This window comes from Chroicocephalus ridibundus, chromosome 14, assembly GCF_963924245.1.
Source record: "Chroicocephalus ridibundus chromosome 14, bChrRid1.1, whole genome shotgun sequence".
In the NCBI taxonomy this organism is placed as follows: domain Eukaryota; kingdom Metazoa; phylum Chordata; class Aves; order Charadriiformes; family Laridae; genus Chroicocephalus; species Chroicocephalus ridibundus.
In genome coordinates this window covers 7,911,140-7,938,935 of record NC_086297.1, presented here as the reverse complement: position 1 = coordinate 7,938,935, position 27,796 = coordinate 7,911,140, and the positions used below count along the sequence as shown (strand labels likewise).

Sequence of the window (27,796 nt, the reverse complement as noted above, 5' to 3'; positions counted from 1 at the left end):
TGGGGGGTTTGGGGGGGTCTGTGGGTGCTGAGGCAGGCCCTGCTGTGGGGGGTGGTGGGATGGCTGGGGATGAGGATGCTGGGGTGAGGTGGTCCGGGGGTGGCACGGGGTGGCCCGTGTGGGAGGCCTGGGGGCGGCTGCCGGGGTCTGGTTTGGGCAGGTTGTCTCCTTGGGGCACTGGCAGCGGTGGGGGACAGTGTGCTCCCCCCTGCACCCCACACCTTCGTGAGCCGAGCGGTGATGGATTGGAGAAAAGTGAAGATACATCCAGCATTTTTCCTGTACTCTCTAGTTTTTGCACCTGGGATGTTTCAGATTTTTATCTGCTCGAGTGCTAAAAAGTTACATATACATGTGTATATATAATTATATATATTTTTTAATGCTGTTACAGCAGCACGTACGTGTTTCCAGGTCTGTAAAAGAGACGCTGAGGTGGAAGGGGGATGCAGGGGAGTGAAGAACTTGTGGAACTCCTTCAGCTCTTACCCCTGTTGGAGCTGTCAGGTTGGCTTGACAAGAAGGGTGTGCGCTCGAGAGGGGCAGGGACGGCTGTTTCTGGCAGCAGGAAGATGCACAGGCAGGGACGGGGCTGTCATTAGCTCAGGTGTTTTGACAAGAGCTGACGATTTTTTGTTTCGCACTGTGGGTGAAGTCAAAATGGGTGTTTTGAAGCTGATGGAAAGACAGCGTGTGATCGAGGATCTGAACTGGGTCCCATCCAGATAATCAGCACAAAATCAGGAAACTCGGTCCTCGAGAAAGGAGCAGGTCCCATACATTGATGGTCTGTCTGTCCTGGCTGCGGCCGAGCAGCGCTGGGGGGCCAAGGAGGGGCCAAACCACTTTGTTTTAATCGAATCTGTGTGTCCTGGGGTTCTTCTGCTCTGCTTCCCCCATCCAAACTTGGCTGAAAATGGGATGCTTTAAGGAAAAAAAAGCAAAACTGTCAGAGACAAATCATGCCATCTGGTGACCTTAATTTCTAACAGGGAACAGGTAAACGTTCGTGATTTGTAGCCAGAGGGATGGGTAAAACATCCGAAGCAGGATGACTCATTTTACCAACTGTTGTCAAACATGTCGGCGTTGTGCTGGTGACACACACCAAGGACGGTGTCGTTGTGCGGTGCACAGAGGGGCTGGGAAAGGAGCTTGGAGGTCACGCAGGTGAATCCAGACCCACCTAAAAGGACGTTTCTCTGGTTTTCCTTCGTTCCTGCATTGCCTGCTGCAGACATCCAAAGAGCCTTGGTGTAACGCAGAATGATCTCCGCTTGGATGGTTGGAAACGGCTCTCCCCGGGAGGCAGGGCTTGGGATGACAAGGTCTTACTTTGGTGTGACCCAAGGAGAGCTGAGCTCTTGGCATTTAAGCTGGAGCCACGACCTGCCTCAGTACTGGTACTGGCGTAGAAAGCAAGCTGGCCCCATTTGGTGGTGGTGGTGGTCACTGGGGAGCAAGATCTGGAAGGAGCCATCCCTAAAGCGTGATGCAAAAGCTGTTGTGTCCAAGGAGCTGGTCGCTCCCTGTGTGAGTGAGGACACAAGCCATTAATGTAGGAGCAAGTCGGGACTTTGAGGGACCTTCCGGAAGGTCTCCTGTAAGAGAGGGAAACTGCTGAATCAGGAAATCTCATGCTCCGTGAGAATTCAAGCTCTGTGCAACCCTTGAGTTTGTGCTTCAAGCGGTCCATCCCTACTTGTAATGATGGGTGCTTCTCTGAAGGGTTATTCAAACTGGTGGTAAAGTAAGAAGGCAGACTAGATCTGATGGAAATGCGCTTGCCTAAATGTCATCTTTCAAATTCAGCATAACACTGAATTCTTGACGAGCTGTGCCCTTGTTGATCTTAATGGTGTGAGCTGAACAGGGTCGTTGGTTTTGCCAAATTCTGAAATTAATCATCATTTCCTATTATAGCCTACTCTTCCTCATCCGTTTTTAATTGCATGCAGTATTTTTCTTTCTGTCTTAAATCACGGGGGCGTGCTATTAAGTAGCTGCTGTTCTCTATTAGCCCGGTTTCTGTGGTTGCTTAATACTCTCTTAATGGAATTGTGTAGTTTTCCTCGGTGTTTTCAAAGCAATTTGAAAAGTTTAGATAGAAGGTGGGATAAAAGGCCAGAAGATGCTTATTTTTTCCTCCTTTGATCGCTGAAAGCCTCACTTAAGGAAAAAAAAAAATCAAGTGACTCTGACTCACAGAGTCATCAGGACGTATTTGTACGGCCACTAATATTTTTGGATGCAGAAGAAATGCCCTCAGCACTTTGCTGAACAAACTGCTGATATACGGCAGCTGTGCCTTTGTTAAGCCAAATACTAACATCGTGTTACTTCCATCAGTCATTTTTGGATGTGTGGCTTTCAAGAAAGACCAAAACAAAAATAGCATTTGAATTGCAAGCTTAGAAACGACGCGGTTTTACAGAGACTTCAGAGCTGACAAAAGAAGGGGTTTTTTTTATCGTGTGGCAAATGTTAGTAGTCCAAGTGCATAAAATGTATGTTATATAAATAATGCAGCCGTATAGTTCGGCATATTCTCTTTGCTTTCTGCAAAGGAGCCTGAAGCGTTTTCTTGACCCAAATCGTACATGAAAATCAAAGGAATAACTTTTCTGCTCTTCTTAAAAGTAAAAAGAGCTGTAAAGAAAGTCTCGGCTTTGAGAATCCCGGTGTTTCTTTTTATTTGAGAAGAGAATAAAGCATTTGAAAATATTGCCATACGCTTAACTATGATGCTGATTCACACAGGGTTGTTTAAAACGGGAAGCGAAGGCGATTCTCTTCCCACACCTCTGCAGCAACCAGAGGACTGCGAGAGTGAACGCGGGCTGCCTTCAACCAGCATCGCTTCAGGTATTCCCCTGCTGCAACTGTTGAATTAACAGGGGGGTGAACGCGCCGACACAATCAACAACAACACCTGTGTTGCTGTTCATTTTTATTTATTTTATTTTATTAGACAACTGCTTTCCGTTATAAATAAATAAGGCATGAAGGTTCTCCATACTGTTACAGAGCTGGTAGCCACAGTCGTGCGTACGGCTCCTAATGTTTCTCGAGTTCGGGGCCATTGGGCACCTGAAAAATGCGGAGCGTGGAAGAGGGTGGTGGTGGGTGGGTTGGGGAGGAGACCTCTGGAGCGGGGGTGGTTTGGGCATCGCACTCCTGCCAACTTACCGCCGTGGTGCTCAGCTTAACAAAAGAGGGTATTTTTGGGGGGGTATTTTTGCATTAATTCCATGGCAGGTGAAAGAAAGGTAGCTCCTCATAATGTCAAGGCCCTAGACTTTGAGGTTAACTACATTTTAATAGTCTGCCCCCTCCAAAGCCAGATTCTCGTTTATTTATCTCAGTGTTGCAAAAATCCCAGCCATTTCCCCAAGATTTTGGGATATAAGCTGGTGAAAACAGAATCCAGATCTGGCCTGAAGTTTGTCTCCAGGCGGGTACAGAATAGGTAGCTTACACTGAACTGCTCGTTGCTTGTGGCTCAATGCTCGGGGTGTTGCCTAAGCTGTGATGAAATGCCGCTTCTCTGCCTAAAACGCGTGTCTGACCATTCAAGGTCAACATCTAGTTCATGAAAAATGGAAACTGGTGATTCCTGAGACTGCAGTGGCCTTTTGGCTGTGTGTTTGCATGTCTGTGGAAGCAAAAGTGAGGAGATTTCAGTGCTGGAAAGTGAAGCGGAACACGAGAGGTGACAACGTTTGGAGACAGTGCCTCAGCCAAGAAAGCTTATTTTCAGCAGAAAACTGAAATCTGTCCTCTCGGCAAGGGAGATGTTCAGAGCTAAAGTGTGGGGCAATGTGTGATCAGCGCTACTGCCAGGGCCGGAGCTCCTGGCGCCGTACGAGTGTGGTGCTTTGTCCTTCTGCTTGCGTGCAAGTCACTGGTAGTCAGTTTTGCAAGCCCATGCAAGCTGTATTTGAGGAGTTTGCTACAATGGGGCAATGGCAACCTCTTGAAGAGCCCTCAGCACAGAGGGCTGGTACCCAGGCTGTGAGATGAAAGCATGTCTCATACTGTAATAGCACTTCTTGCCTAGCTTATGGGAAAAGCCCTGGTCATGAAGTTCCTACCAGGCACAGTGCTTCACCTGGGCTGAAATACTGGGGCAGATTTAAAGCGAGGAAATCCCATATGCCTACAAAGTCTGGAGGGTACGGACTGAAATACTAAGCGATGCCGATGAAGACAGAACAATCAGTTTTATGTTTCTCTTCAAGTTTTTCCAGTTGCAAGGAGCTTGCATTGTAAATAGCTGAAAAACCTGACTGATAAGAGAAATGGCTTAATCAGCAAGAACTTACTGCCCTTCGGGGAAGGGGAAGGCGCAGACGGAAGTCTCTTGGGTACAAGCGTAGGTTCTTAGCCATAAAACCAAAGTGGAGGGTTGGGCTGGTGTGCTAGAGCAGCCCCTGAAGTTCTGATGGCTTTTTGTTTTACTTTGGAACACTGCGCTCCAGCTGCGGCAGGATGCTGGAGGACATCCAGGCTTTCGCTTGCAGAGAATCGGGCTGTAAGACAAGCTGGAAAGGGTGGGGGAGGTGATTGGTTCTTCTTTTTCCGTGGTGTGGTTTACGTTGCTGTTGTGATGTCTGGCAGCGGCAGCAACTCATGCAGAGATCCGTCATACAGTTTCTGAAATCCTCTAACTACAATGTACAATTGTCCCAACACATTGTCCAGAGCCCAAGCTTAAAAAAGAAACTTGAGTCTCCATGACATTTTCTTGCTTGTAGACCTCTCGAACCTTCAAAGCAGTGGGGCCACGTGGCGGTTCCTGGGGCTGAAGAGAAGACTTGGCTGTTGCGATTGCACGTGGGAGTTTGCAGAGAGGCAGGACTCATTTGCTGCTCTTGTTTTTCACCTTTGTGGCATTGATGTCTGCTTTTGTTTTCTGGATGCGGGAGAAGATCTCCTTAAAAAGAGCCTTGTACTCAGGCTGGCTCTGCTCCAGCCGCTTATCCACCGCCTCCACGTGTTTGCTGATGGTCTTCTCCATGGTTTTCCGTTCTTCCAACTCGTGTCCCTCTCCGCGGAAGTCTCTGAAGGAGCTGTCGCGAGAGATAGGCCGGGATGTTTGGACCCCTGTGTGGCGCACGCTGTCCTTGTGCTGCCGGCATTTGCTCAGGAGCTCTTCGTACTTCTCCAGCAAGGCGTGATACTGCTCGTCCACTTCCCTCAGGATGGACATGCCCCGTTTGCGCACGTTGTTAGCGTGCAGCGTGTAATTGCCCTCGTGCCGGCTCACGGCATCCTTGGTCACGATGGCATTGAGGGCTGTGTCACTGCAGCTTTTCCGGACAGGGTGGTTTGGGGAAGGCGTCATTGATGGCCCATGACTTTTCCCTCCCTCCTCCTCAGAGAGGTCGATGTAGTCTGCTTCTGGGGCGTTATTCAGCGGCTCAAGGAGGGCCTCGGACAAGTTGTCTTCTCTGCTGAGCAAATACTTCTTGACTTGTTTCATCTGTTGGAGCTCTAGGAGCTCTGCTTCCAGTTCCTTGATGCGCAGTTTGCAGTTCTCCATCTCGCACACTCGCTGCTCGAGGTCTGAATACTCCTGAATAACAGAGGTGTACTCTCGCTCAACCCTCTCCTTCCGCTGCTTCTCCTGATTGACTTGGGACCTCAGGGAGTTCACCATGGCTTGGAGACGCTCATTCTCCCTCTCCAGTGGCTTCTGGTTGAATTCCGTGGAAGAGCTGTGGACCTGGAATGCGTCCTCATACCTGAAAGAGAAGAAGGACCCTTGAGAGAGTCTGACCAAGTGACAATCCATGAGGGACTGACTCATTGTATCTTACATGACCATCTCATGGTCATGTAAGTAATTCCACTGATGCCCAGAAAGGAGGTAACCTGAGCTCATGGAGTGAGATATGCCTCCTCCCGTGTGCCAGGAGATCACAAGGTGTGGCTGAGGGTCTTTTGGACACAGAGACCAGGGTCTGTCCCAGAGAACCTGCAGTCTCATTTGATAGCAGTGATCAAAGACAGGAGGGAAATGAAACCCTAAAAGGTAAAAGACTCATCTGGTTAATGGACAAGCCACTGACGTTGCTGTGAAGCAAGGATGAATGTTCAAGTTCTACGGGTCTGAAAGCAGAAGGCTTCGAGTTTTTCCTGCTGGAGTTCATCAGCTACTGACTGCATCATGGAGTTCACCAACTACTCACTGCATCTGCCAACGACCCCAAGCCCCACCCAGCCAAAAGCCAGAAGCAGAGGCTGTCCCGTGTCTGGGACGTGCTCCAAAGAGAGTGGGAGAAGCAAGGGAGGCAGGCAGAGACTTTTGATGGAGTTACCCCTTCTTCTTTGCCTGGGAAGCGATAGCAAGCATTTCCCCCTTCCCTCATGTTGCTGTTGGGAAACCAGATTTTCCTCCTCCTCAGTGAAGTGCCCATGGCATCCTATCTGCTTAGAACAGATTGGAAAAGAGCGAGCGCCGTGGCTTGCCCTGGGAGGCACGGCTTGTGGCAGGGGGTATTGAACAGATTTCCAAGTTAGCGAAGGGCAGCCTGACCTTCGGAGCCAACTGCAGGGCTGCAAACCGAGCTGAGGTCCCGAGGCACTGGGGGGAGAGTGGGACTGGGGGACAGGGGGGGAAAAGAACCACAGAGACATTAAGTGGATTTTGCTGGGGGTTAGGTTGTGGCCTCATAACATCCCCTTTGCTGCTGCAATAAAAGTGTCTTTTGTTCGTATCCTCTGGCAGGGGATGCTTTCAGTAACAAAGTTTATCGATTGCTTATCTATTTAAAGAAGCCTCTGTTATGGACAAAGCTGAGCAAGGAATGCCCTCACGAGGTCAGCGAATTAACACCGTGGCTGGGTTTTAAGGAGGATCAAGCGTGCAATAGTGCTGAAGGCGTTTGCACAACATTCGGCAGCACGTGGCGTATCTTGGTGTGTGACTGGTGCTCTGGGGGGGTACAGGGGAAAATGCACCATCTCAACTGGTTTCAGTGTGCCAGAGGTGCTGGGAGGCAGCTGCAAAGGGAAAACGGGCTGTGCTCGTTCGGGAAGGGAATCTGTGTGGGCAGCTTGAGGCAATGGTCCTCTTCTCATGGTGTGTTATTGGGTGGGCTGGACTGGGAGAGGCTGGTTTGAGCCATGTGGAGCTCAAGCAATGTGTCCTGTCAGGTGAGCGTTCCTGTGCAGCTCCCTGCCAGCATGCCAGGAGGGTCCCAGCCCGTCCAGCAATGCCTGTCCCTGCAGCCTCAGTGGCATGAGGCATCCAGATCCCCCTGGGCAGCTATTCTTGCCCTCTCAGAAAGAGCTTCTGTCTCTCCATTTGAGGCATCACTGATGCTGGGATCACGGAGGCTCTGCTTTGCCAACGCCACCCGCTCAGGTGGGCGGGTAGGAGGGAGGAAGGTGCTCCCTTCGTCTCCAGCATTGAGTTTCAGGCTCTGATGCAGAGCCTAGACCTCTGTGGGGGCGTATGTGGGGTTTTCTGCACCCCCAGAGGGGCTAGGGAGAGTGGGGGAGATGGGGGAGAAGGTGGGGGAGTTGCTAAAGACGAAGCTCTGTACCTGGGGCTGGAGCACAGCTCCTTAAGGCAGGGGAAGGTGTGGATGGTTCGGCGCCGCTCCCTCTTCTCCCGCCGAATGCGGAGCTGCTCCAAGCTCCGCATTTCCTCCACCTGCTTCTGCAGCTCCTCCACTTGGTTCTGCAGCCCCTCGATCGTTTCCGTCAAGCTGTAGAGAGAGGAGGGAGCACGGATGAGGAGTCAGGCACTACAGGTCCTTGAAAGGTGTTTTTTCCCTGTAGAGAAACTCAGTCTATGGAAGGTGCTTCCAGTTTCTAGCCCTGGGACTGTGACAGCGATTGTTTTTCATGGCAGTGGTTAGTCTTTCTCAGCGTGGTTGGTCTTGAGTGATGGGGGTGTTTGTAGAAAAGGAAGGGGGATTGGAGCAGTGACAAGGGATCGTACTAATTTGAGACCCTCTGTCCTCAAATCAGTTGGCTAAAACTGTCACCTCTGGAGCATGAGCACTACCCTGGGATATCTCTGCGCTGAAAGCAAACAGGCGAGCGATTTACTCTCTTCCTTTTGTTTCTCCTGCAGAGATACACACAGAGAGACCGGGCAGAGATTTAGTTTTGTTCTGGCTGTGAATGCAGTTTGTAAAACACTCTGCTCCGAAACGCCCTCTCTGCCCAGCTGTTTGCAAAAGATGCTGCATTGCAAGGACGTGGCTTAGTCTGTTGTTTCTGGGGATGACCTTGATCCTGGGGCTGGTTTAGGAAAGAAATAGTTATTGACAAACTGGTGTTTCAGCATGGGCTAGCCAGGGTTTCGCAAAATGCTGGATCTGTGCCTGGTGTTTCTGCTGGGCTATGAGCTGGGGACCTCCCTGATAGGATTATGTCCCTCTTTTTCAAGGAAACACACCGGAGGAGGAGGAGGGGCTGCTGTGCCTCTCTCCTGGCAGCTACAGTCACTCCTTTATCCAGCCCTCGTCCCAGGGGTGTCTGTGCTGCGGCTCACCTCTGCTAACCAGCATCGGGGCAATGAGCTTGTGTTGTAAATAGCTGCAAAACTGGAGTGATAAGAGAATGGCTTAAATAGCACGGACACGCTTTGGGGCAGGGGAAAGGTGAGATGAAGGTCTCTTGGGTACAGCGTCGCTGTGGCGGGAGGAGGGGAGGCCGTACCACTGTATCTTCTGTTGGGATGTCTTGCTTTCCAGCACGAGCTTCTGGTTAGCGAGCTCCAGGTCCCGTGCTGTCAGGTCCAGCTGCTCGTAGACTTTCGCATGCTGTTCGTTCATCTGCCGCAACATCTCTAGCTGCTTGGTCAGGTACTGCAAGAAAGAGCGAAATGGAAACACTCCACATCCAAAATCCAGGTTGCTTCACAGGCACAAATTCCTACAACCTTTGCTTCCCCTCATAATTTGTTTTGAGGCCGATTTATCCTCTGCCTGGTTGAACCCTCTCGCACAGGTGAAATGTTCATACCCCTGCCCACTGTAAATACTTTTGTGTCTAAAATGTGATTGAACTTTCCCTGCCCTCTTTGAAGGGCACTAACCTCAATCTCTCTCTATTCAGCTGCGTTTTTATTCCCAGCACCCAAAGGAAGTTGATATCCCTGGGACTGTGACCCCTCTCTGAAGTTGGCTGAAACTGCCCGGTTGGGTACTGGATCGTCTGACAGATCGATTGCAGAAGCTGCGTTTCCTTGGGAATTCAGGCTGAAACTCTGAGTCTGTGAAATGTGAGGAGACTCGCGGTTTCTGCCTGCTCAAAGACCCCTTTCTGTGAGTCTGTCGTTGCAAGATTTCATCCTGGGAGAGGGGCATCTACCCAAGAGCTCACCCTCAGTTGGGACCAGATCCCAAATCCTATAGTGGACACGCTCCTGCTGGTGGGGATAGCTAAATCCATCCACCGGTTTAGTCGGCCATCAGCTGTCACATCTCTGCAGCCATCGCAGGAGGTTCTTGTGACCTTGTGGCCCTCCTCTGCCCTGTGTCTTTTTAAATTGGGGGCCGGGGGGTTCTGATCTTTTTTAATTCACAGATCCGTAGAAGTTTTCCAGTGGATGAAAACCCTCTCGGCACAGCAGGTTTTAGCCTCTAAGCTTAGTTCTGTGGGCTCTTAGAAATACTGCCCTGACCCCAAAGGATGCTTGAAACAGTGGTCTGGATTGCAGCTCTTGGAGAAAGAGCTATTTTATGCCTCTAACAAAGGGGGCTGTGTTATGGGGGTGCCAAGGGGCCAGCTGGGAACAAACGCGATTATGAATAACTGGAATCAAGGGAAAGCAGCAGCAGAGCAGAGAGAAGTGCGTGTGAAGGCTGGCAGATGGGCAGGGAAAGGCCAAACGTGCCCCAGATGCAACCTAATGCCGAAATCTGGCATGCACATCTGGGCAGGGGGTAGGGATGTGAGAAGGGGGAAAATCCCGGTTAGTGGGGGAAAGGGACACACTCCAAGGCTGGGATGGGCTTGACCAGACCTTAATCCGCCCCACTTCAGGCACATACAGAAGGGATTTTAATGCCCCATGGCATATCCCTTCCTTTCTCCTGGCATCTGAGCCGTTGGCATTGGTGGAAGCGCCCCTTCCCCACCATCCCCCTTAGGTGACAGTGGTGGTCGAGCACCTCCCGTCCCCACCCCTGGCCCGACTGTGTCCCTACCTCGATTTCCTGCACTTGCTCCTCATTGGTGGCGTACATCTGCTGCAGGGAGTCCTCCAGCTCTTTGTTGCGCTCCAGCAGCGTCTTCCCCAGCTCCGCGGCCAAATGCAAGTCTGAAAAGCAGATGGGACAAAGCTGCTGCAGCTCCTGCGGCTCCGCCGGTGGGTGTGGTGGGGTCCCCAAATGCCACCGCACCAAACACAGCAGCACATTTGCACAGTGCTGGTTTTATTGGCAGGGTTTGACGTGGATGCGTGTGGGACATACAGGATCTGGCCTCCTTCATCCTGCTGGGCTGCAGGAGCAAGGGGAGGCCGAGGTTGCATCCTCTGTGCAACAAGGATTTGGTACCCGGCTGCCTGTATAGCCCTTGTGTGCTGCGCTACACACTGTGTAGCCAGGATCAGGCCCATGGGGCTTGGCTGTGGCAGGTATTCAGCACCTCCATCCCCTATTGCCGAGACCTGTGGGGCTGAGAGGAGCTCAGCATCCATCAGAATCAGAGTGAGGGTTCTTAAAGCCCCCACAGGGCCTTGGGGATGCTCTGTAAATTATATTACCTCTAACGAAGGGAGCGCCTTGCCTTCCCCCGTCAGCCTCCATCCATCACCTGCTAATAGACTGACATGAGTAATAAAACCACGCGTGGCCCGAGGGGGCTGGAATCACCTCCCACATCTGCTGCCCTGGCAGCGCTGCGTCGGCCGGGTCTGTGGCTCTTTCCTTGGGGCAGCTCCGGGGTGAGGACAAACCGCTTTGTATTCACCCTCTGCCACCTCCAAACGCCCTTAGGAAGCTACTGAAATAGTTGGACTTTAGGAGAAGCGCATGGAAAAACAGATGTTGACAGCATGGTTGGCTTAAAATACGGGGTTTGCTGCCTCCTGGGTGAAGGAAAAGCCCCAGGACCGTGAGTCCTGTATTGGCCAAAGCTTGAGCCCCTCAGGTGGTGCTGTTTCTGGGCCTGGGGTGGCACAGCTGGCTCTGATAAATCCTCTCGCTTTCACAGAAATTGGTTGTTGTCTTAAAGCCTGACCCCTCCGGTGATCAGGTGGGTTCTTATTTTTCCTGGTGTTTTTAGAGGTGAGTTTCTTGCTCTTACAGCGTCAGACCGAAACTTTGACCTTAAGCCTTCTAGAAGGTAAGGAAACAGATCTTGATGTGTGTTATTTCTCTCTCCAGTATGGTCATCATGCGGTTTTAGATAATTGAAGAGCCCCAATCCTGCAGTGCGTAAGGGGACCTGGGTCTCCTGCCTTGGCGTTTTCTCAGCCTGCCGTAATGCTCTGCTCTAGTCTGTAGATAATGATGTGTTTTGCCAAGGTTCTGCCAGGGCTGAGAGCAGCTAGAATTTCTTCCAGCAGTTAATTTGGCCATGCCAGTTGATTGGGAAAAAGTGATACTTAGTCACTGGGACAAGATGAAGGGGAACCAGGATGCCTAGGATGTATTCTGAGCCTGGGAAAATCAGGGATCTCTCGTACTTCAAATGACACGTCACAAAACAAGGCTCTCACTGACCTCTGGGGCACAAGTTCTGGCCGGGAGGAGGGTTGTCAGTGCATGGGATGGGCTTTCCTGACGGATCATGCTGTGCTGCGGGAAGTGCTGTAATGTTATTAATTTGGCTGATGGCCGCATTTCTTTCTCTGTGGCTCTAGCGGTGCCCAAGGACTGGCTCCCCAGATGTGATGCAGCCGACAGCTGCTCAGTGTGTCCTCGATTCTCCCCTTCACCGCGGGAATGTGCTCCCCAGCTGTGGCCGGCATTGCAGGGTGTTATTCTAGGCTGTGACCTTTTTAATTATAATCCTCATCATTGCACAGTGACCTGCTCTGGGGGCTGCAATCCCGGTTATCAATGCAATCAAGATATTGGCACGTTTCCCAAGGACAGACCTCCTCCACCTATTTTCCACCCTCCACCCCCCCCGCAAGCACCGAATTTCCCCAGTTTCCAAAGTGCCCTTGGGACACTGAGGGTTTGTTACACCAGCTGGGGACGGGGGAACAGCCAGATGCCAGCAGAGATGGAGGAAAATTTGTGCCTTTAAGCTGCTTGGGGCTGTATTTAATGGCACCGCCACCTTGCCAGAGCCGGTGTCGTTGCTGGAGACCGGCACCCTGCAGATCGCATCCCTTGCAGCAGGCAGAGCCCCGGCACAGACGCGCGTAGTGAGAGGGCTCCGTGCTGCACTCCAGGTAATGAGTCAAGTGTGTCCCCGTCCCTGCGGATTACACCACTGCTCTCCCACCATATGGCATCCAATTTAATCAGCTGGGCTTGAGTTAAGTGGATTAGGCAGCGCAAGATCCTGCGCTGTAATTTAAAGGGCTCTGTCAGCAATAATTTAATGGGGGACATGGGCAGCGTTTGGGGACGAGTGGGAAAGAGGAAAGAACGGGGCTGGGCTCTGAGGAGGAAATTGATTCCTCCTTTCCATTTTGAGCGTAAGGGCCTGGGAGACTCCAGGCTTGAAGGACATGAGGGAGTTGGTTCTTTTAGTGTCTTTTAAGTGACTCAGCTGTCGCCACGCACACGCTCACTTGTCCCTGCCTGCCAGCCAGAGAGTCCTCGGTAATCCCATCTCATCCATCTCCCTCGCGCCTGAGTCCTCTTCCCAACCTGTTGGTCTCCCCTGGGCTGTGGGATGTTGGGGAGGGAGGGGTTGCTGCCTGGAAGTGCTTTAATGTCGTCTTCAGACCAGATCCCTCTTGATTTTTTTTTTTTCACTAACTGTGGCTCTGCACAAGCTTGGGGCACCCACAGCTCCTCTCTTCCGAGACCTTGGAAACCTGACTGTGAATTTTTCAGCAGGTTGTTTGGGGTGGGGAGAAAGAACTATTTAGGAATTTGGGGATTCTCTTTGCGTAACACTGTGGTTTCCCACAATTTTTTTTTGTATTCCTCTTTGCTTCTCTGCTGTCGGATCAGCCAGGCAGTGCTGCAGGACTTGCCCTAATTTAGCAGATATGCTGATGCCTCCCTTCCCCCTCCCTGCCTGATGGAGAAGGAGAAATAAAGTGGTGGGGAGCAGCTGTGCTGTGTGTCCACTCGACGTGCCCGATCCCTCCGCAACCTGCCTGCATGGAAGGCACCACTGTGAAACAGCCAACATTCAACTTAAAAAACTGGGGAGCCCAGTGTTGCCCAAATCCTGTTTGGGAGAAGACGGCGGGTGCAAACTGTCCTGGGCAACACCAGCTCCGTACCCTCTGGCTCTCAATACTGCAAGTGCTGACGTGACCCTTCTAATTAACACCAGCCAAGGAGACACCCCGCATCCCCAAACAAAGGGCAGCACCTACAGAGCCAAGCAGAGGGGGGGGATGGAGGCTGCATTTCCTTGCAAGCTTCCGCGGGAAAGGCGCCTGAGCGGGGAGGGAGGGGAAGAGAAGAGAGACCATATGGTGGGAAGGGAGCTGGAGTTGAATCCAAGCAGCGCTTGGTACAGGGGAGCATGGCCGGGCAGTGCATCGAGGAGGCAGCCATCCTGGAGCTGCACAGATCATCATCAGCCCTGCGATCATTCTGCTAGCTGTGTGTCACTGAGGAAACTTGGGGAAAAAAGAAAAATCCTGATCCAAAAGCTGTAATAGGTTGTCTTTGAAAGAGGCTGAGGAACAAGCTGCAGGGTGTTCCCCCGCTGCAGCATCCCGTGGCAATGCTGGCTCGGGGCTGCCGTGGAGCCGAGTGCTTCCTGGCTGCCCCAGCCTTCGCAGCAGCTTGTGATGAGGCACAAAGAAGGTTTGGAGCAGTTTCTGCCATCCCGGTGCTGGCCTGCATCCGTTTGGGCAGAGCAGCCTTTGCCACAGCTCACTCTCTGGAGGGGGTTTCTCCCCCAGCATCTCCTGGTTGTGGCTTTGGGGGAGCGTAAGCCTGGTGCCGGGCAGAGGAGGTTTTGGCTGCTCTCAGCATGGTGGCGATGCGGTAGTTGTTCAGATGGTCCTCGTAAATACGGCTTTCTGGAGGAAGCCACCATCTGGAGCAGCCGCTTTGGGCTTCCCCCCATCGTCTCCCTTGCATTGAGGGATTCACGTGTGTAGGCTGTGAGAGAACGTGCCCGCTGCTCTGAGCGCAGGTGCGCTCTGCTCCTCACCTTTAAATAACCCAACCTTCTCCCCATCCTGAGGGACCGGCAGACTCGTAGGGGGGCATTAGAAGTCCTTTGGCTTGTAGAGCTAAAAAGCAAAGGTTTATGGTGCATGTTTTTGCAGGTTCTTTTCAGCAAAGCAGCTATTAAGGAGGAATTACTTGTCCCTTCCTCAAGGGTTGGGGCTGGATCTGTGGAAAGGGCTGCTCCTCTCCTGCTGCAGGCGGTGAATTCACCTGGTAAAGCGCAGGGAGGAGCAGAGCTCTGGTGTGGACGTCTCCGGAGGGGGTTCAGGGTGCTTGTTAGCTGATGGATGGGGTAGGTTGAGAGTTAAGAACTGATGTTTAATGCTGTTGACGTTTAATTTAATTGCATTTGCTGTCTGCTCCATTACACACAGGTACTTAGAGTCGAGGGTAGGTGCAATTATCCCTTTCAAAATCTAAATAAATGATGCTATGCTGGTTTACCCCAAGGTAGGGTGTACTTGCTGCTCATTTATTTTTCTTCTTAGTTGCAAGGGATTGTGCTGTCTGGGTATATTACAATGAAGATCAGCTTTTGCGTATCACTTACTGCTGCTCCATGACAGGTGATGGAGGCAATCTGCGTGCTTAGCCCTTGTAAGCCTTTGCAATGGGACGTGCTGGGGTGCAGAGAAGCAAGTACCATCTGACAGCATCTTGCAAACAACCTGCAGGCATGTCTGGATGTGGTAAAGCCTTTTCAACATGCCTGTTCCACAGATGATAGTGTTTCCCATGACCAGGCAGAGCTTTCAGAGAGCCATCAGGGTTACCGCTGAGGCGTGGATTCTCCATCCCTTTTACACTGGCATAACTGGGACATTACTACCCAAATCAACTTCGTGCTTGATGTTCTGTGTGTTTTTTCATGGGGGCCTGCCATTTTGGTGTAATCGGGCGTACGGCAAAGGCAGGGTTTGCTTTGCAGAGCAGCCCAGTGCAGTAAGGGGGGGAAGATGCCTCTGGCAGGGCCGGGTGAGGGCAGGCAGGGGCTGTGCGTGAACTCCCTGGCAGCACGGCCACGTCCTCCCTCTTCACATCCTCCTTTCAAACCGTGGCTCCAGCTGATGTACACGGGCACTTCTGTTAGCCTAATGAGATTTGCTGGATTTCCTGCTTGTTCTTTTGCTTCCTTTTCTTTCCTTTTTCTTTCTCTTGTATAATCTGTTACGTGCCCCTGGGCTGCCTTTGGCTTTGCAAACTTCCTTGGAAGGGGGGAGCTCAGGTGGTGGCAGGGAGATGCGGTTTGCAGGGGGTTGGGGAAGTGCAATGAGAGCAGCTCCCTCTGTGCTGTCTTGAGTCCCCTGAGCAAAAGTGGCACCACCAAGGAGTGGAAAACCTCAGCAAGGGGCTCAGGGGTGCTCTGTGTGTACCGTTCTGTGCTGGAGGGAAGCCCTCCAGCCTTCTCACCCCTTGCTGCTCCCTTCCTTGCTTTCTGTATTTTTCAGTCTTATTCAGTATTTCTTTTCTATCAGTTCCCTTTTTTTATTCTTCGCAGATGCTCATTGGATATTTTTTTAATTTAATTGATGCGCACCTTTTTCTTTCTGCCCTCTAACATTCTGTGCCCCAAAGCCTCCCTCGTATGTTAATATTTGAGACCTAGGATGGTTACCTCTGCTTAGAAGCTGTATGCGTCCTTACACACACATACACAGCAATCCCATCCCCGTGCCCACAGCAATCGATGTGCGTTTTGCCAAGTTGTTAGAGCATAATAGCACGGAGTATGTTATTAGACCATGGTTGGGGCCCCATCTGCGTCTTTCCCTGCTGTTCTCTTATCTAAACAGCCTCGGTGCCCATGTTTGCCTTGTAGGCTAAAATGGTTTCAAAGGGCTCAGTGATTGGTGGCTCGGAGGCTGATAGTGCACCTGGATCAGAAAGCATCCTAAATAAATACATACAAGTGGAGTTGTTGGAGAGAAGAAGCGAGGAAAGAGGAGGGAGAACGGCAGCCAGTGCTTTGCTGCGTGCACCCCTCCTCTGGGCGGCAAAGCTCCAGCTAATTAATTACGTGGGGATGCAGAGAACTGTGAATAGAGGCTTTTCACTCTTTTAAAGCTAAAGGCAGAGGCACGTGGATTGGGTGCCATGTGGGAATCTCATCTCCCCAGTGTGTTTTGGGGGCAGGAGGCTGTAAGTGACCCAGGACGGACAAGGAGGATTAGCTCCAGGGAGACTTTACGTGTTTGCTGCTGCTGCACCACAGTACCGTGCACGTGCAGAGCCCCAGGCAAAGGTGACCTGCGAAGGACAGGTCAGTGGGCTTGTGCAGCAGAGCACAGTGCCCTCAGTCATGGGCTGCCACAACCATGCCAGCTCTCCAGCCCTGCTCGTGCTCACACAACGTGTTCTGCTCTGAGCCATTGCTGGCCAACTCGGCCGCCCTTGCTGTCTGTTTGCTGGAGGAGGCAGGAAGGACCACTGATGCTGAGTGGTTTGGTCTCTTGGGGACCAACCAAGTTCCAGCACAGCTGCCACCTGCAGCAGCCCCCAACACCACCACCAGCACTGTGGATGCCAGTTACTCCTGTCTGCCACTTCTCGTACCTCATCCCTGGAGGTATTTAAAAGACAGGTAGATGTGGTTCTTAGGGACCTGGTTTAGTGGTGGTTTTGTCAGTGTTAGGTTGGTGATCTTAAAGGTCCCTTCTAACCTAGATGGTTCTATTCTATCTGCCAGAGACATGTAGGTATGGAGAAGATCCTTCTTCCACAGCCATGTGGTACAGCTAAATGGAGCAACCAGGCTGACCCTCTGCAGCAACACCAAAAACCTGCCCACCTCTTCTCTAGCAGCCCCTCTGCTTGGCCTTAGAGCATGTCATCTTGCACGTTGCTGCCCCAGTACTGTTCCCTTCCCATCCGCTGCTGGGAGATGCTCTGGAGCCCTGTTCCTCCAGGTGCTAAGCTCACACACAGCCCAGCTGCCTTGTGCCTGGTTGTTGGTACTGGCTGGAGGTGCTGCCCATGTGGGAAGAGGTTCTGACCTCAGGCAAGTGATCAGGGCCATTTGTAGAGCCAGGCAGGAGCAACACAGTGCTGTAGTTTTCTACTCTGAGTTTGCAAGGAAAGGGGGTGATGAAGTACTTGATGTGCTCCCAAGATGATGTTACTTATGTCTTTCGCTAGTCCTGAGCAGGATGCAGAGCAATGCCTCTTTCAGGAGCTCAACACCAAAACCAGTGTCCCCGAAGCAGCTCTATGGCAAGGACTGATGCTCAGGGGGATGGCATGCTGCGCCTTGCTCTGCCTCCTCCTGCAGACACCAGTGCTCAGCCGTGATCTCCCAGCCTTCCCAGGACTCCACGCTTGCCTGCGGGCCAAGAAAACTTGGAGGACGGTATGATAATGTCCTAGCTCCAGCTGCCACGGCTGCAGCTGCAGAACTGGAAGGGATCAGCATGGACCTGGATACCACCCACTCAAAGGACTGAAATCCTTCAAGTTAACTGCTGCACTGCACGCAGGATAAACCAGAGCAACTTCCCAGAAGGCTGCAGAGGAACAGGCTGTTTAAACCATTAAAAGAACTGTCACCTCTTGGAGACAAGGTTTACAGCTGTTATGAAATAAATATGGGGAAGAGCAAACCCTGACATAAAATTAGTTTTAAATTCCCAGCTGTGCAAAGACCGGCAGTTGTGTAACATCTGGTCTCGTTCCTCCAGGGTATTTTGTATTGGAGATATTTTCCTAAATTCTTGGCCTGCATTATGTGTTTTTGAGTGTGTTAAGTAGAAGCTTTGGAAGCCCTAATGATGCGTTTGGCGTGAGCACACGGATGTATTAGTCGGGTGAGGTGGGAATACAGCACTGTGCTGCTCTGGGAAAGGCCGTTTTTATCAGAGGAGACGGAGCGTGTGCGGGAGCGAGCAGACTGCGTTAGCCTGAGCGCTGGCGCTGTGTTTAGAGGGAGCAGGATCGGACCCTGGTGCTGTCACAGCTCTCAGTGGTTCCTGGCTGTCACTGAGTCAGTGCATCCGCCCTGTCACCAGCCAGCGCTGGCTGGTACAGGAGGAAAAAAAGAGGATTGGAAAATGCCAGGGAGGGGGACAGCCTCCTCGTGCAGGGCTGCCTTGGCTCCCCGTCCCTCGGGCTCAGGGCTGCCGTGGGGGGGATGTCCTTCAGGACTCAGACCTTAAATCCTTCGCACATGGCCTTGCCAAGGAGAAATGCCACTGTTACCTGATTGTTTCAGGTTGGGAGATATGGAAAACAGATTATTTTCCTTTTCTCTTATTTTTTTTTCCCCTCTTTGCCTCTCCTTCTTTCCTTTTCAGCAGTTCCTCTAATTCTGCTCCCTCCCACAGCTGGAAGTATGTGCCTGGGGTTCAGCAGATGTAGGAAGGAGTTTCTGTGAGGCATCAGGAGGGGGATCCTGGAAGTTGCTGTGTTTTCTTCCTCCCTTCACGTAACAGGGGATTCTTATTCTGGGAAAATGCATCTATATATATGTATTCTTTTTTTTCCCTCCCCAGATTTGGAGGCTCTCATCCCTTCCTCAGACTAACCTGTCATCCTATTTCCTTGTCTCCTGTGGCTTTCCTAGTCCCTCTTGTCATTCCCGAGCAGCTCAGCAATTAGTCACTGAAAACTTTCCACTTCCATAAGCTACCTACTGTACTGCACTGCTAAATAAGTAAGTGGCTCAGCTACTGCAGGCAAAATTCCGTCCTTCTGGCTTGCCGCTGGGAAGGAAGGACAACGAGTTAACTGCTGTGCTCCTGGAGGACAGGCAAGCTGGGTGGCTTGTCCCCTGAGCTGGACTGCTGGGGTAACTGCACCATTTGGGGACACAATTTGGGGTACCGCCTGCTCCACGGTGCTGTGAATCCTTTGGGCAAGCTGATAGTGAATTGTAGCTCTATGGATCACCCAATGTAGGCTGGGTGATGCGGGAAACAGGCAGGTATGGGTGCTATGTGTCTTCACACAGATGAGTTGGGAGGAGTGGTGCAAGCTCAGCACCTTGTGTCATTTTTCTTCTTAGCACGCAAGCAATCAGATGCTTGGCAGGAGGAGAAGGAATTAAAATAAGATACTTAAATCTGGAGACCTTTAGAGGTTACAGCCGTAAAGTCCTAAGCCTGCATTGCAGATGGTTTGGCCCAAAAGTTTTTGTGGCTGCCCAGAAGGAGAGGACTATCTCACAGTGGCAATGAGATGATGTGCTGATGTACTACCTCTGGTCCTGCTGGCTAACTCAGAGCAGTGTGAGGCTGTTTTATTTACGTGGGAGGAATTGTTCCACCACTTACGCTGTATTTAGGCTCCAGGGACCGCAAAGGTGACTTTGAGAGTCCTCCTCTTGGACTGCGCTCTGCGCTTTGGCTTTGACCTGAATGCTGGTGGGGGGGATAGGGAGGCTGGGAAGATCAAGGGATGCAGGGGGGTGACTGCGAGGAGACTCATCTTGGGAGATTGCTGTGGGGGAGATGAATGCTGGAAGTGGCTGGCAGAGATAGCTTCTGGGTCTGGTCTCTGCTCTGTTTGGATCCAGATGTGATTGAGTTGGCATGCAGCCCTTCTGAACACAAATGCTTCTGATGAACAGAAAAGGTGTCCCCACTTATCCCCAGCTCAGACTCTCTAATTTTAGCTTATTTGTTCTCTTGGGGTCTGGCTGCACGTACACCCTGTGCACAGGGTATGATGCAACTGTAGCTGCATCATCTGTTCTCAATGGCTGGAAAAAGGTTCACCATCACTGTATTCTGGTTTTAATGCTTAGAGGCATAGATTCCCCAGCCCATGGAAGGTGAGGCTGTGGGTGAACCAAAGCAGTGCTGACATCTATTCGTGGCTTAGAAAGCCTGGCAATAAGCAAAGCCATGCTATCAGGTAATTGGAGCTCCATTTTTTACCACTTTCTTCAAATCAGTAAGTCTTCCCAGAGGGATCATCATAAGAATGAAACACCTCAGAGGGCACCACTACTCTTTCATTAAGTCTCCTGGCTAGGATTTGAGTCTCTGCTTCTATGTGCTGAGGTGTCTCGGTACAACGCCTTGAACCACGCGGGCTTACAGCATTCTAGGGAACAGGTAAAGGAATCTGAGAGGCACCGGCTTCATTTGAATGAGGCTGGAAGGGCCTTGAGGCTGGGGACCAGATCTTGCTGCCTCCAAGGCAAGCGGTGAGTGCAGTCAGTTGCTGTGGGCACTTCAGGGGGAAAAAAAAAAAAGAGTGATTGGGGTGTGTTTTCTTGGGAAAAAATGAGTTATTTCAGCAAGCCAAAGCTGTGTGGAGGATGGGGAGGAAAGTAACAGGTGCTTGGAGTGGAGCTAGAGGCATGATTTCCTCTGTGGCGCTAAAATGGTTAATTAACATAATCATCACAGAGCTCCCAGTTAAGCCATCCGTTGCTTAGCAAACAGTTTTGGATGTAAATGTAATAAATATTTGATGATGCTGTGAAATGACGATAAAACCCAGCAACCAACTGGTTCACAGAAGAACCTTCTCTTTGCTTAGGTTGCGTCTCGTTTCTCCCACCCCTGGCTCCTAAGAATGGTCTTTAAGCCTATGCTTTTGTCCTCTTCGTTCCTGGCGCTGCTGCCAGGCGTGGGTTTCTGTGCGACCCCGGGCCGTTGGCATGCCGATCCTCTTAGTAATGCTGGCTCGCGACATCGTGCTACGCTGGACGTCTTCCACTGTACTTCCACCCCCCATTTCCAAACCAACAGCTTCACGGCTGTGCCGTCACCCAGGACCTCTGAATACTGCTATGGCTCCAATGCAAAGGCACAGTGTATGTGGACAAAGTCTAGCACTGTCCTTCATGATGCTTTGTGTACCATGCAAATTAATTACGGTGGTAGTTACCCCGTAGGACCTTTCCAGTTGGGTGATTTTAGTTAAAGCCTTCCCCACCTCTCCTTCTGAGTTTGTGCTAGCCTGTGCAGCCCCCATTCGTACAGGAGGCTGCAAACCCCACAGCTGGGCTTTGTTTTGGGTCTGTATTTTCCTCCAGTTCTGTATGTGCTCAAAGGTAGAGTCTATTCCCAGCATCAGTCCACCATCTGGAGGCAGCTATTCTGTGTTTACACTGCCGGGACAGAGCTGGGAACCTGGCCTGCACCGGGAAGGTGGTCTTTATTGTTGTGAGCCAGTTGCACAGTGCCAGTGCTGACTCATGAACCTGACACCGGCGACAGCGTTAAGGTAAAAATCAATCGCTCCCGCGTTGTTCAACACTCCCGATATTCACCCATAGTCCTGCTGTTCCTCAGCCCGCATCCTGCCCCTGGACCGGTGCCCAGGCCCCTTGTGAGCCATGGGAAGACGTCACCCAGAAATGTGAATTTCTGAGCATTCAAAGGCTGCCCTGTTTACTCAGCTGATAGCTCCATCTCTGTGCTCTGCCCTGGCTTAATTTGAGCGTTGTGTTTCAAAGAACAGGGCCCAGTACCCTGCTATTGATACTGAGAAATTTGGGTTAAAAACCAGCTGCAACAATTCCTGGGGGGGTGGTTATCATTCCATGCCGGGCCTCTGCTCTCCAGCTGAAGTTGTGTAAACTTTAGATCATGACATAATGTACTGGAGTGACGGTGGGCAGAGGCACTGCAGCTGTCCCTGCTGACAGTCAGCTGGCTAAAACAAATATATATACACCATATATACCATACCTATAGGGCAATGTGTCGGAGGGGTACTGTTTTTAGGTAGGAATGACTTTCCCTGCACGTTCACAAATCAGTTCAGTCCACTCCTGGGCCGCTAGCCTGAAACGGGACTTCTTCCAGTTATTTACTTACTGCGTGTTGACTCAAAATATTAAGATAAGCAAAATAAAATTTAAAAAAAAAGCCCCAAATACCCACAGCCACCCATTGTGTCCTGCCTTAGGATAAGTATTACATAGAACTAGTGCAAATGTCGATACAGTTACTTCAAAACAAACTACTCAACTGAATCTTTATCCTCTAACAAAGCTATTTTTGCTGTTTGAAACTTGTCCTTGATTTTTATTTTTTCTTCTTCCCTGGCTGATTGGAAAAATCTCCAGGAGTAATTAGGTGACTTAGAAGCTGAAGATCCCTTTGGATTTGAGTTTGGATAGCAAAAGCTTTTGAGAGACACTTTCAGCATCCTCAGCTTAGCAATTAATACATCAGAAATAATGTGTTGTTAACTAGTGTGCCTGCTAACTCTACCTGCAACTGCTCCAAGATGAAAGCAATGTCATAACTACCCATGTTTGAGTCTGCCTGCAGCAAGTTTTCTGGGGAACCAGCTTCCCTCTGGATGTAATGCACCAAATTTTTCACCCCTCTGGTGCTCAGGACCCATCTGGGCTCCCTGCCTCTATCCATCGGGTTTAAACTTTCCATGGTGAGGACACTGGTTTGGAGCAGCAGAGCCAAGATTTCCACGGAGGTGCTGCCGCAGGACAAGGCACTGGCTTTGCCAAGGAAACGTGAGTCTTGAGAGAAGGTATCCCACCCTCCTGTACCCAGGATTTGCCCCTTTTTCTGCCCCCCACATCCCCCTGGCCCGCCATCCCTGGCAGCTTGCGGGGTGCCCCCATCCTTACCCTGCTCCAGGTCTTGCTGGTCGTACCAGGGCTCCTCTTCCTCGCTCTGAAACTCCTCCATCCTGTCGGCGCTCAGCATTTAGCACCAGCGCGCCGGGGAGACGCGAAGCATCCGCCGAAGGGGGACCCCGCCGCCGCCGAAAACGCGGAGCGGGGATGGATGCGGGGATGCGGCCTCGGTGGCCCGGGCGGGCCGCGAAGGGGAGGATGGCACGACGTGGCACCCGGCGCCTGGCCGCTGCCTCGGCTCTGCCTGCCCGGGGGGGCGGCTTCCTCCTGCCACCAGGGCCGGGGGAGGCTCCGGGGGGGGGGACGTGGCGGCCGGGGCGGGGGGGGCACGGCTTATACGGGGCTGGGGGATGCACAAAGGAAGGAAGAGGGCCCGGCGCAGCCAGGCAGATCCTCTCTCCGCAGCTCGGTGGAGACCTCTAGCATGGAAATGCTGCAAGGAAAGCCGGCGAGAGGGAAGGGGGAGGCGAGGCGAGACCGGCCGCCTCCTCCTTCTTCTTCTCCTCCTCCTCTTCCTCTCCGCCCAGCCCTGCCGCGGGCGTGGGGCTGCAGGGAGGGGGGTCTGGGGGGAAGGCAAGGTGGAGGGAGCTGCCCCGCGGTGCCCTCCTGCCATGATCATAGAATCATAGAATGGTTTGGGTTGGAAGGGACCTTAAAGCTCATCTTGTTCCCTCCGGCTGGGTCCCCGCACCACTGGGGAGGTCCGCGAGGAGCAGGGCTTGCTTCAGAACGGGTTGGGATGCAGAGGGTTGTCCTGGCCTTGCCATGGGCTTCTCGGTAACTCCTCGGGACCCTTCGGTGGGGATGTCAGTCCCTTCTTAGGTTTGGATCTTCGAGGTGGGGGTGTTTCTAAGCTCCTTAGCTGGGGCTGTGAAAGGGGAAACACCATACAATCTGCCTCACAGCATCCCCTTAGCGTTGTGTCTTCACTAGCTCTTCCTCTGCCTCTGTGTTCTCCCTGCTTTGCACCCTGATGAGAAATCAGCACTTCTAATGCAGCCTTCTCTCATATTTTTGAGGACAAGCTCTTGTGTTTCTTTGAGAAGAGTGGAAGGAGATTAAATTTGAGGGAAACAAGGATCTGTAGAGTTCTGAAGAGGAAACGTGTCTGTTACGTACAAGTAAGTTCAGAAAAGACTTGAGATTTTGGTACTTGCTTTTCAGATTAAGGGAATAAAGGTTAGAAATGTTGGCCTTTCTCCTACTTGCTAGTGTGGAATTTAGAATTGTAGAATAGAGTCCTAGAATAGTTTGGGTTGGAAGGGACCTTTAAAGGTCATCTTTGATGAGGTCAGGTTGCTCAGAGCCCCATCCAACCTGACCTTGAATATTTCCAGGGATAGGGCATCTACCACCTCTCTGGGCAACCTGTGCCAGCGTTTCACCATCCTCAGTGTAAAAAATTTCTTCCTTACATCTAGTCTAAGTCTTCCCTCCTTTAGTTTAAAGCCATTACGCTTTGTCCTATCACAACAGGCCCTGCTAAAAAGCTTGTACCCATCTTTCCTTTCTTTAGCCCCTTTAGGTACTGGAAGAGGCGCTAAGGTCTCCCAGTAACCTTCTCTTCTCCAGGCTGAACAACCCCAGTTCTCTCAGCCAGTCCTCATAAGACAAGGTCCAAGGGGGGTTTGGTCCAAGGGGGTTTGTTTGTCTTGTCAGCCCTGGAATCCACCAGAGACTCTAAGGTCCAAATTAACTCATGTGACAGTGGGGTTGGATGACTTTTTTTGGTCTTCTGTGTGATGGAACTCCCTGGGTTTATTCTTGATTGCATTACCTTGCAGTGGTGCCTACAGAAAAGGCAATATAAGATGTTTACGCACGAGCAGCCAACTGTGCATCCAGAAAAGATGGAATCTTTGTCAGAAAACTCCGTTCAATCCAGCAGTGACAGGCAGCTGGGAGCCCCTGGGTGATTAAAGCCGTGGCTAGTACTCAGCTCTCGTGTACAGCAGCAGAGGACGGATATAAAGCAGGGAATAAGAAGAAATTATAGGTGATTCCTCTCCTCACAGACCTCTCTATAACCATCTACACGCTCCCCAAATTCAGTGACTGTCTGGAAAGTCTTCTGCCTTAATGCAGTTGCAGACCAGAATCCAGGAGTCTCTTTTAACCTGGCCTTTATAACTCAGCAAAGATAATCAAGGGCTTTCGGTGTGTCTGGGAGAAAGCCATCTCTGACTGGCTCTGAGATCTTTTTCTAAGCTATTTTTATTCAGAAATGGGAAAAAAATCTTACTTTCTTATGCCTGTCAGTGTTGAAGAGACATTTGGACAATGCCCTTAATAACATACTTTAACTTTTGGTCAGCCCCAAAGTGGTCAGGTGGTTGGGCTAGGTGATCATTGTAGATCTCTTCCAATTTAACTATTCTATTAATCGTGAAAAGTAATTAATTGTGAAAAGTATTCTGTTCCTAAGAATAAATTATTATCATTTATCTGTAGTGTAGCCATACTGAGCAAGTGAATGCTTGGATGCAAAGCCTTAGGCTGTTTGGCAGCAGAAGCCAGGTGACGTGGTTTTGTGAAAGTATTTTTTTGCTGTAGGTTTTACAAGAATGTCTCAGATCTGACCTGTCACTCGATAGAATCAAACATCGGTGATTTCTGTACAGGTTATATGCCAACAAATGAGAATTCCCACAGCCTGCCCCAGCTGGGGAGTCAGCACGTTTCTTTCTTTTGCAAAAGGATTAGAATTACCTCATTTCCTCTGAAGAAAGGAGGTTTGCAGAGCTGAGCATGTGAAATGTAACTCAGCGCCACCAAAAAGACCTGCCTGCAGTTCATAGAGCTGCTTGGTGCAGAAAACAGTGACGACAGCTTCAAAGGCACCGCTGAGCCGCCTCTAACAGCTGCTTTGAGGTGTTCAGTGAGGGCCAAATCCTGAATTCCCCGTCCCCAGGGTAATAAAACATCCGCTCCTTGCAGGTGGGTAGAATTTAATCAGGGTTAATGGGTCACCACATGCAAGGAGCTCGTCACAAGGTGCTTGTGCAGGGTATTTGTTACAAGCCTGCTCCTTCCTGGCCCCGTGTCAACCCAGGAGCAGGGAGAAGCCATTTCCTCTGCATCCCGCTGTGCCTCCCGACCATCCCGGCTCGGGGACAGGCTGATGGGCTCTCAGCTGTGGCTAGCTGGAGATGTTGTGGGGCTTGTGGCTGAGCAAAGGGGCTTCGGGGGACAAAGGGTGTGGGCAGAGGGAAGAAAGAATAGGGCAGGATGGGGGGAGAAAGGGGCAAGATGGGGTCGGGGGAAGCAGAAGGCAAAGGCTGGGGAAGAAGAGGAGGATGGGGGCTGCCAGGGAAGGTGAGGGGCAGGGGAGACATGGCAGAGGGAGCCTGGGCCAGAGGGGAGAGCGAGGAAGGGCTAGAGGAGGATGAGAGGAGGAAAGCTGTGCTCTGCCACGGGCAATCATGGAGAGGGGAGAAGAGGGAGGGTGCGGGGGGAGCACGGCCATGGGGGGCTAAAAGGGGACGGAAGGAAAGGGCTGCCAGCAGGAGGATGAGGGAAGGGGTGAAGCGGGGCAGGGATGGCAGACGGAGATGGGAATGCTTGGGGAAGGGGGAGGAAGGCGCGATGGAGGGCCGGCGGAGGAGGAGCCGTGGGCGGAGGGAGGGATGCGGGAGGAGGGGAGGGAGGGCCGGGACCGGCGAGGCCGGGTTTGACAGGAGGGAGGCAGGGAGAGCCGCCGGCGCGGGGAACGGGGATGGCGGCAGCGGCGGCCCGCGGAGGGGAGGCGGGATCGGCGGCGTGAGGGGACAGCCCTGCCCGCGGCGGCTGGCAGGCCGCAGCCCCGCCGGGCCGCGCCATGGGCAGCGCCGACTCCAAGCTCAACTTCAGGAAGGCGGTGATCCAGCTCACCACCAAGACACAGGTGAGGGGCCGCCATGTCGGGCGGTGGGTGAGGTAAGCGGAGGGGGGAGCCGCTATGGCGGGCGGTGGGTGAGGTGAGGGGGGGCCGCCATGTCGGGAGCCGCCCGCCTGCCCTGAGGCGCGGCCTCCCCCGGCTGTGAGGGGCCGGGGATGGTCGGGGGCAGCTGGGGCGGGCTGACAGGCCCCTCTCCCCCGGCCCTGCCCGGGTGCCATGAACATGGGGACAGGGCTGCACGCTGCGGGGGACCCGCCGGGCTCCGGGCGGAGGTGACAGCACCTCTGGGGGCTTCAGCCATGTCTGGCTCTGCTCCAGGCTCTCCCGGTGAGGCCTTGCCCTAAGGTTGGGGAGCTGATGGGGGTCTCTGGGCAGGCTGCTGCCATCCGCCGTATCGCTGGTCTGTGGAGGGGCACGAGTAACGCCCGTAAGGCCGCGATCTGCCTCGGGGGACTGGTGGGTTCCTGGGGGCAGCCGTCAGGTCTGGCAGGGCCGTGTCTGTATCACGGCTCTTGCCTCCCCTGACATCTTGCGCTTTGCTAAACAGCGTTCTGTGGTAGCAGACCGAGGCGCTGCTGTCGTGAGGGATGTGCACAGTTTCTGATGTATTCAGCTGCAGGTTTACATCATCACAAGGTTTGGCATTGCCCCCTTTTCTGTGTCTTCCCCCCCCACCCCCCTAAATAATTAGTGGAGATTGAAAGGGCTGTTGGCCATCCATGCTGTTGGGGCGTCCTTTTTGCAACAGATGCAGATTCCATTTGTGACCTGTGAAATACTGCTTTATTTCTGCAGGCTGAAGAGGAGGAGGAGTTAAGTGAAAGAAAGTCAGGACTGTGTATGGGGAAGGTGGTTGCCTAGAGGTCTAACACATGCTGCTCATGTCATGGGAGCTAGTTTAGTTTTTGTCTTAAGTTGGGAGTCCAGCAGCACACTGACAGAAAACCAGTAGACTGTCCTTCTGTCTAAGGAGCGGAGGGATTTTGCTCTATGGAGAGATTGCATCTCAGGTTCTTCTGAGATACAGTGAAGAAATGCTGTTCTGAGCCGCCTTTGGTCGTGAGGGAATAACAG

At 52.0% G+C, this 27,796-nt stretch overlaps 2 protein-coding genes across 2 annotated transcripts in view; one reads left to right on the top strand and one right to left on the bottom strand.

Moving 5' to 3' along the window:
• Positions 1-82: 82 nt before the first annotated feature.
• Positions 83-23,151, bottom strand: CDR2L (cerebellar degeneration related protein 2 like). The gene is made up of 5 exons (XM_063352054.1): positions 22,837-23,151; positions 10,173-10,285; positions 8,680-8,828; positions 7,554-7,718; positions 83-5,747 (listed from the first exon to the last, which is right to left on the bottom strand). Exons 1-5 carry the CDS (start codon positions 22,913-22,915, stop codon positions 4,862-4,864), a joined length of 1,392 nt encoding a protein of 463 aa, XP_063208124.1. The 5' UTR covers positions 22,916-23,151; the 3' UTR covers positions 83-4,861.
• A 3,347-nt stretch (positions 23,152-26,498) lies between these two features.
• The window catches only part of HID1 (HID1 domain containing), a 32,175-nt gene continuing 30,877 nt past the window's right edge, over positions 26,499-27,796 (top strand). Inside the window, exon 1 of the mRNA XM_063352135.1 lies at positions 26,499-26,728. Within this exon, the coding sequence (XP_063208205.1) occupies positions 26,663-26,728 (66 nt within the window). The 5' untranslated portion in view covers positions 26,499-26,662. The remainder of the gene's footprint in view (positions 26,729-27,796) is intronic.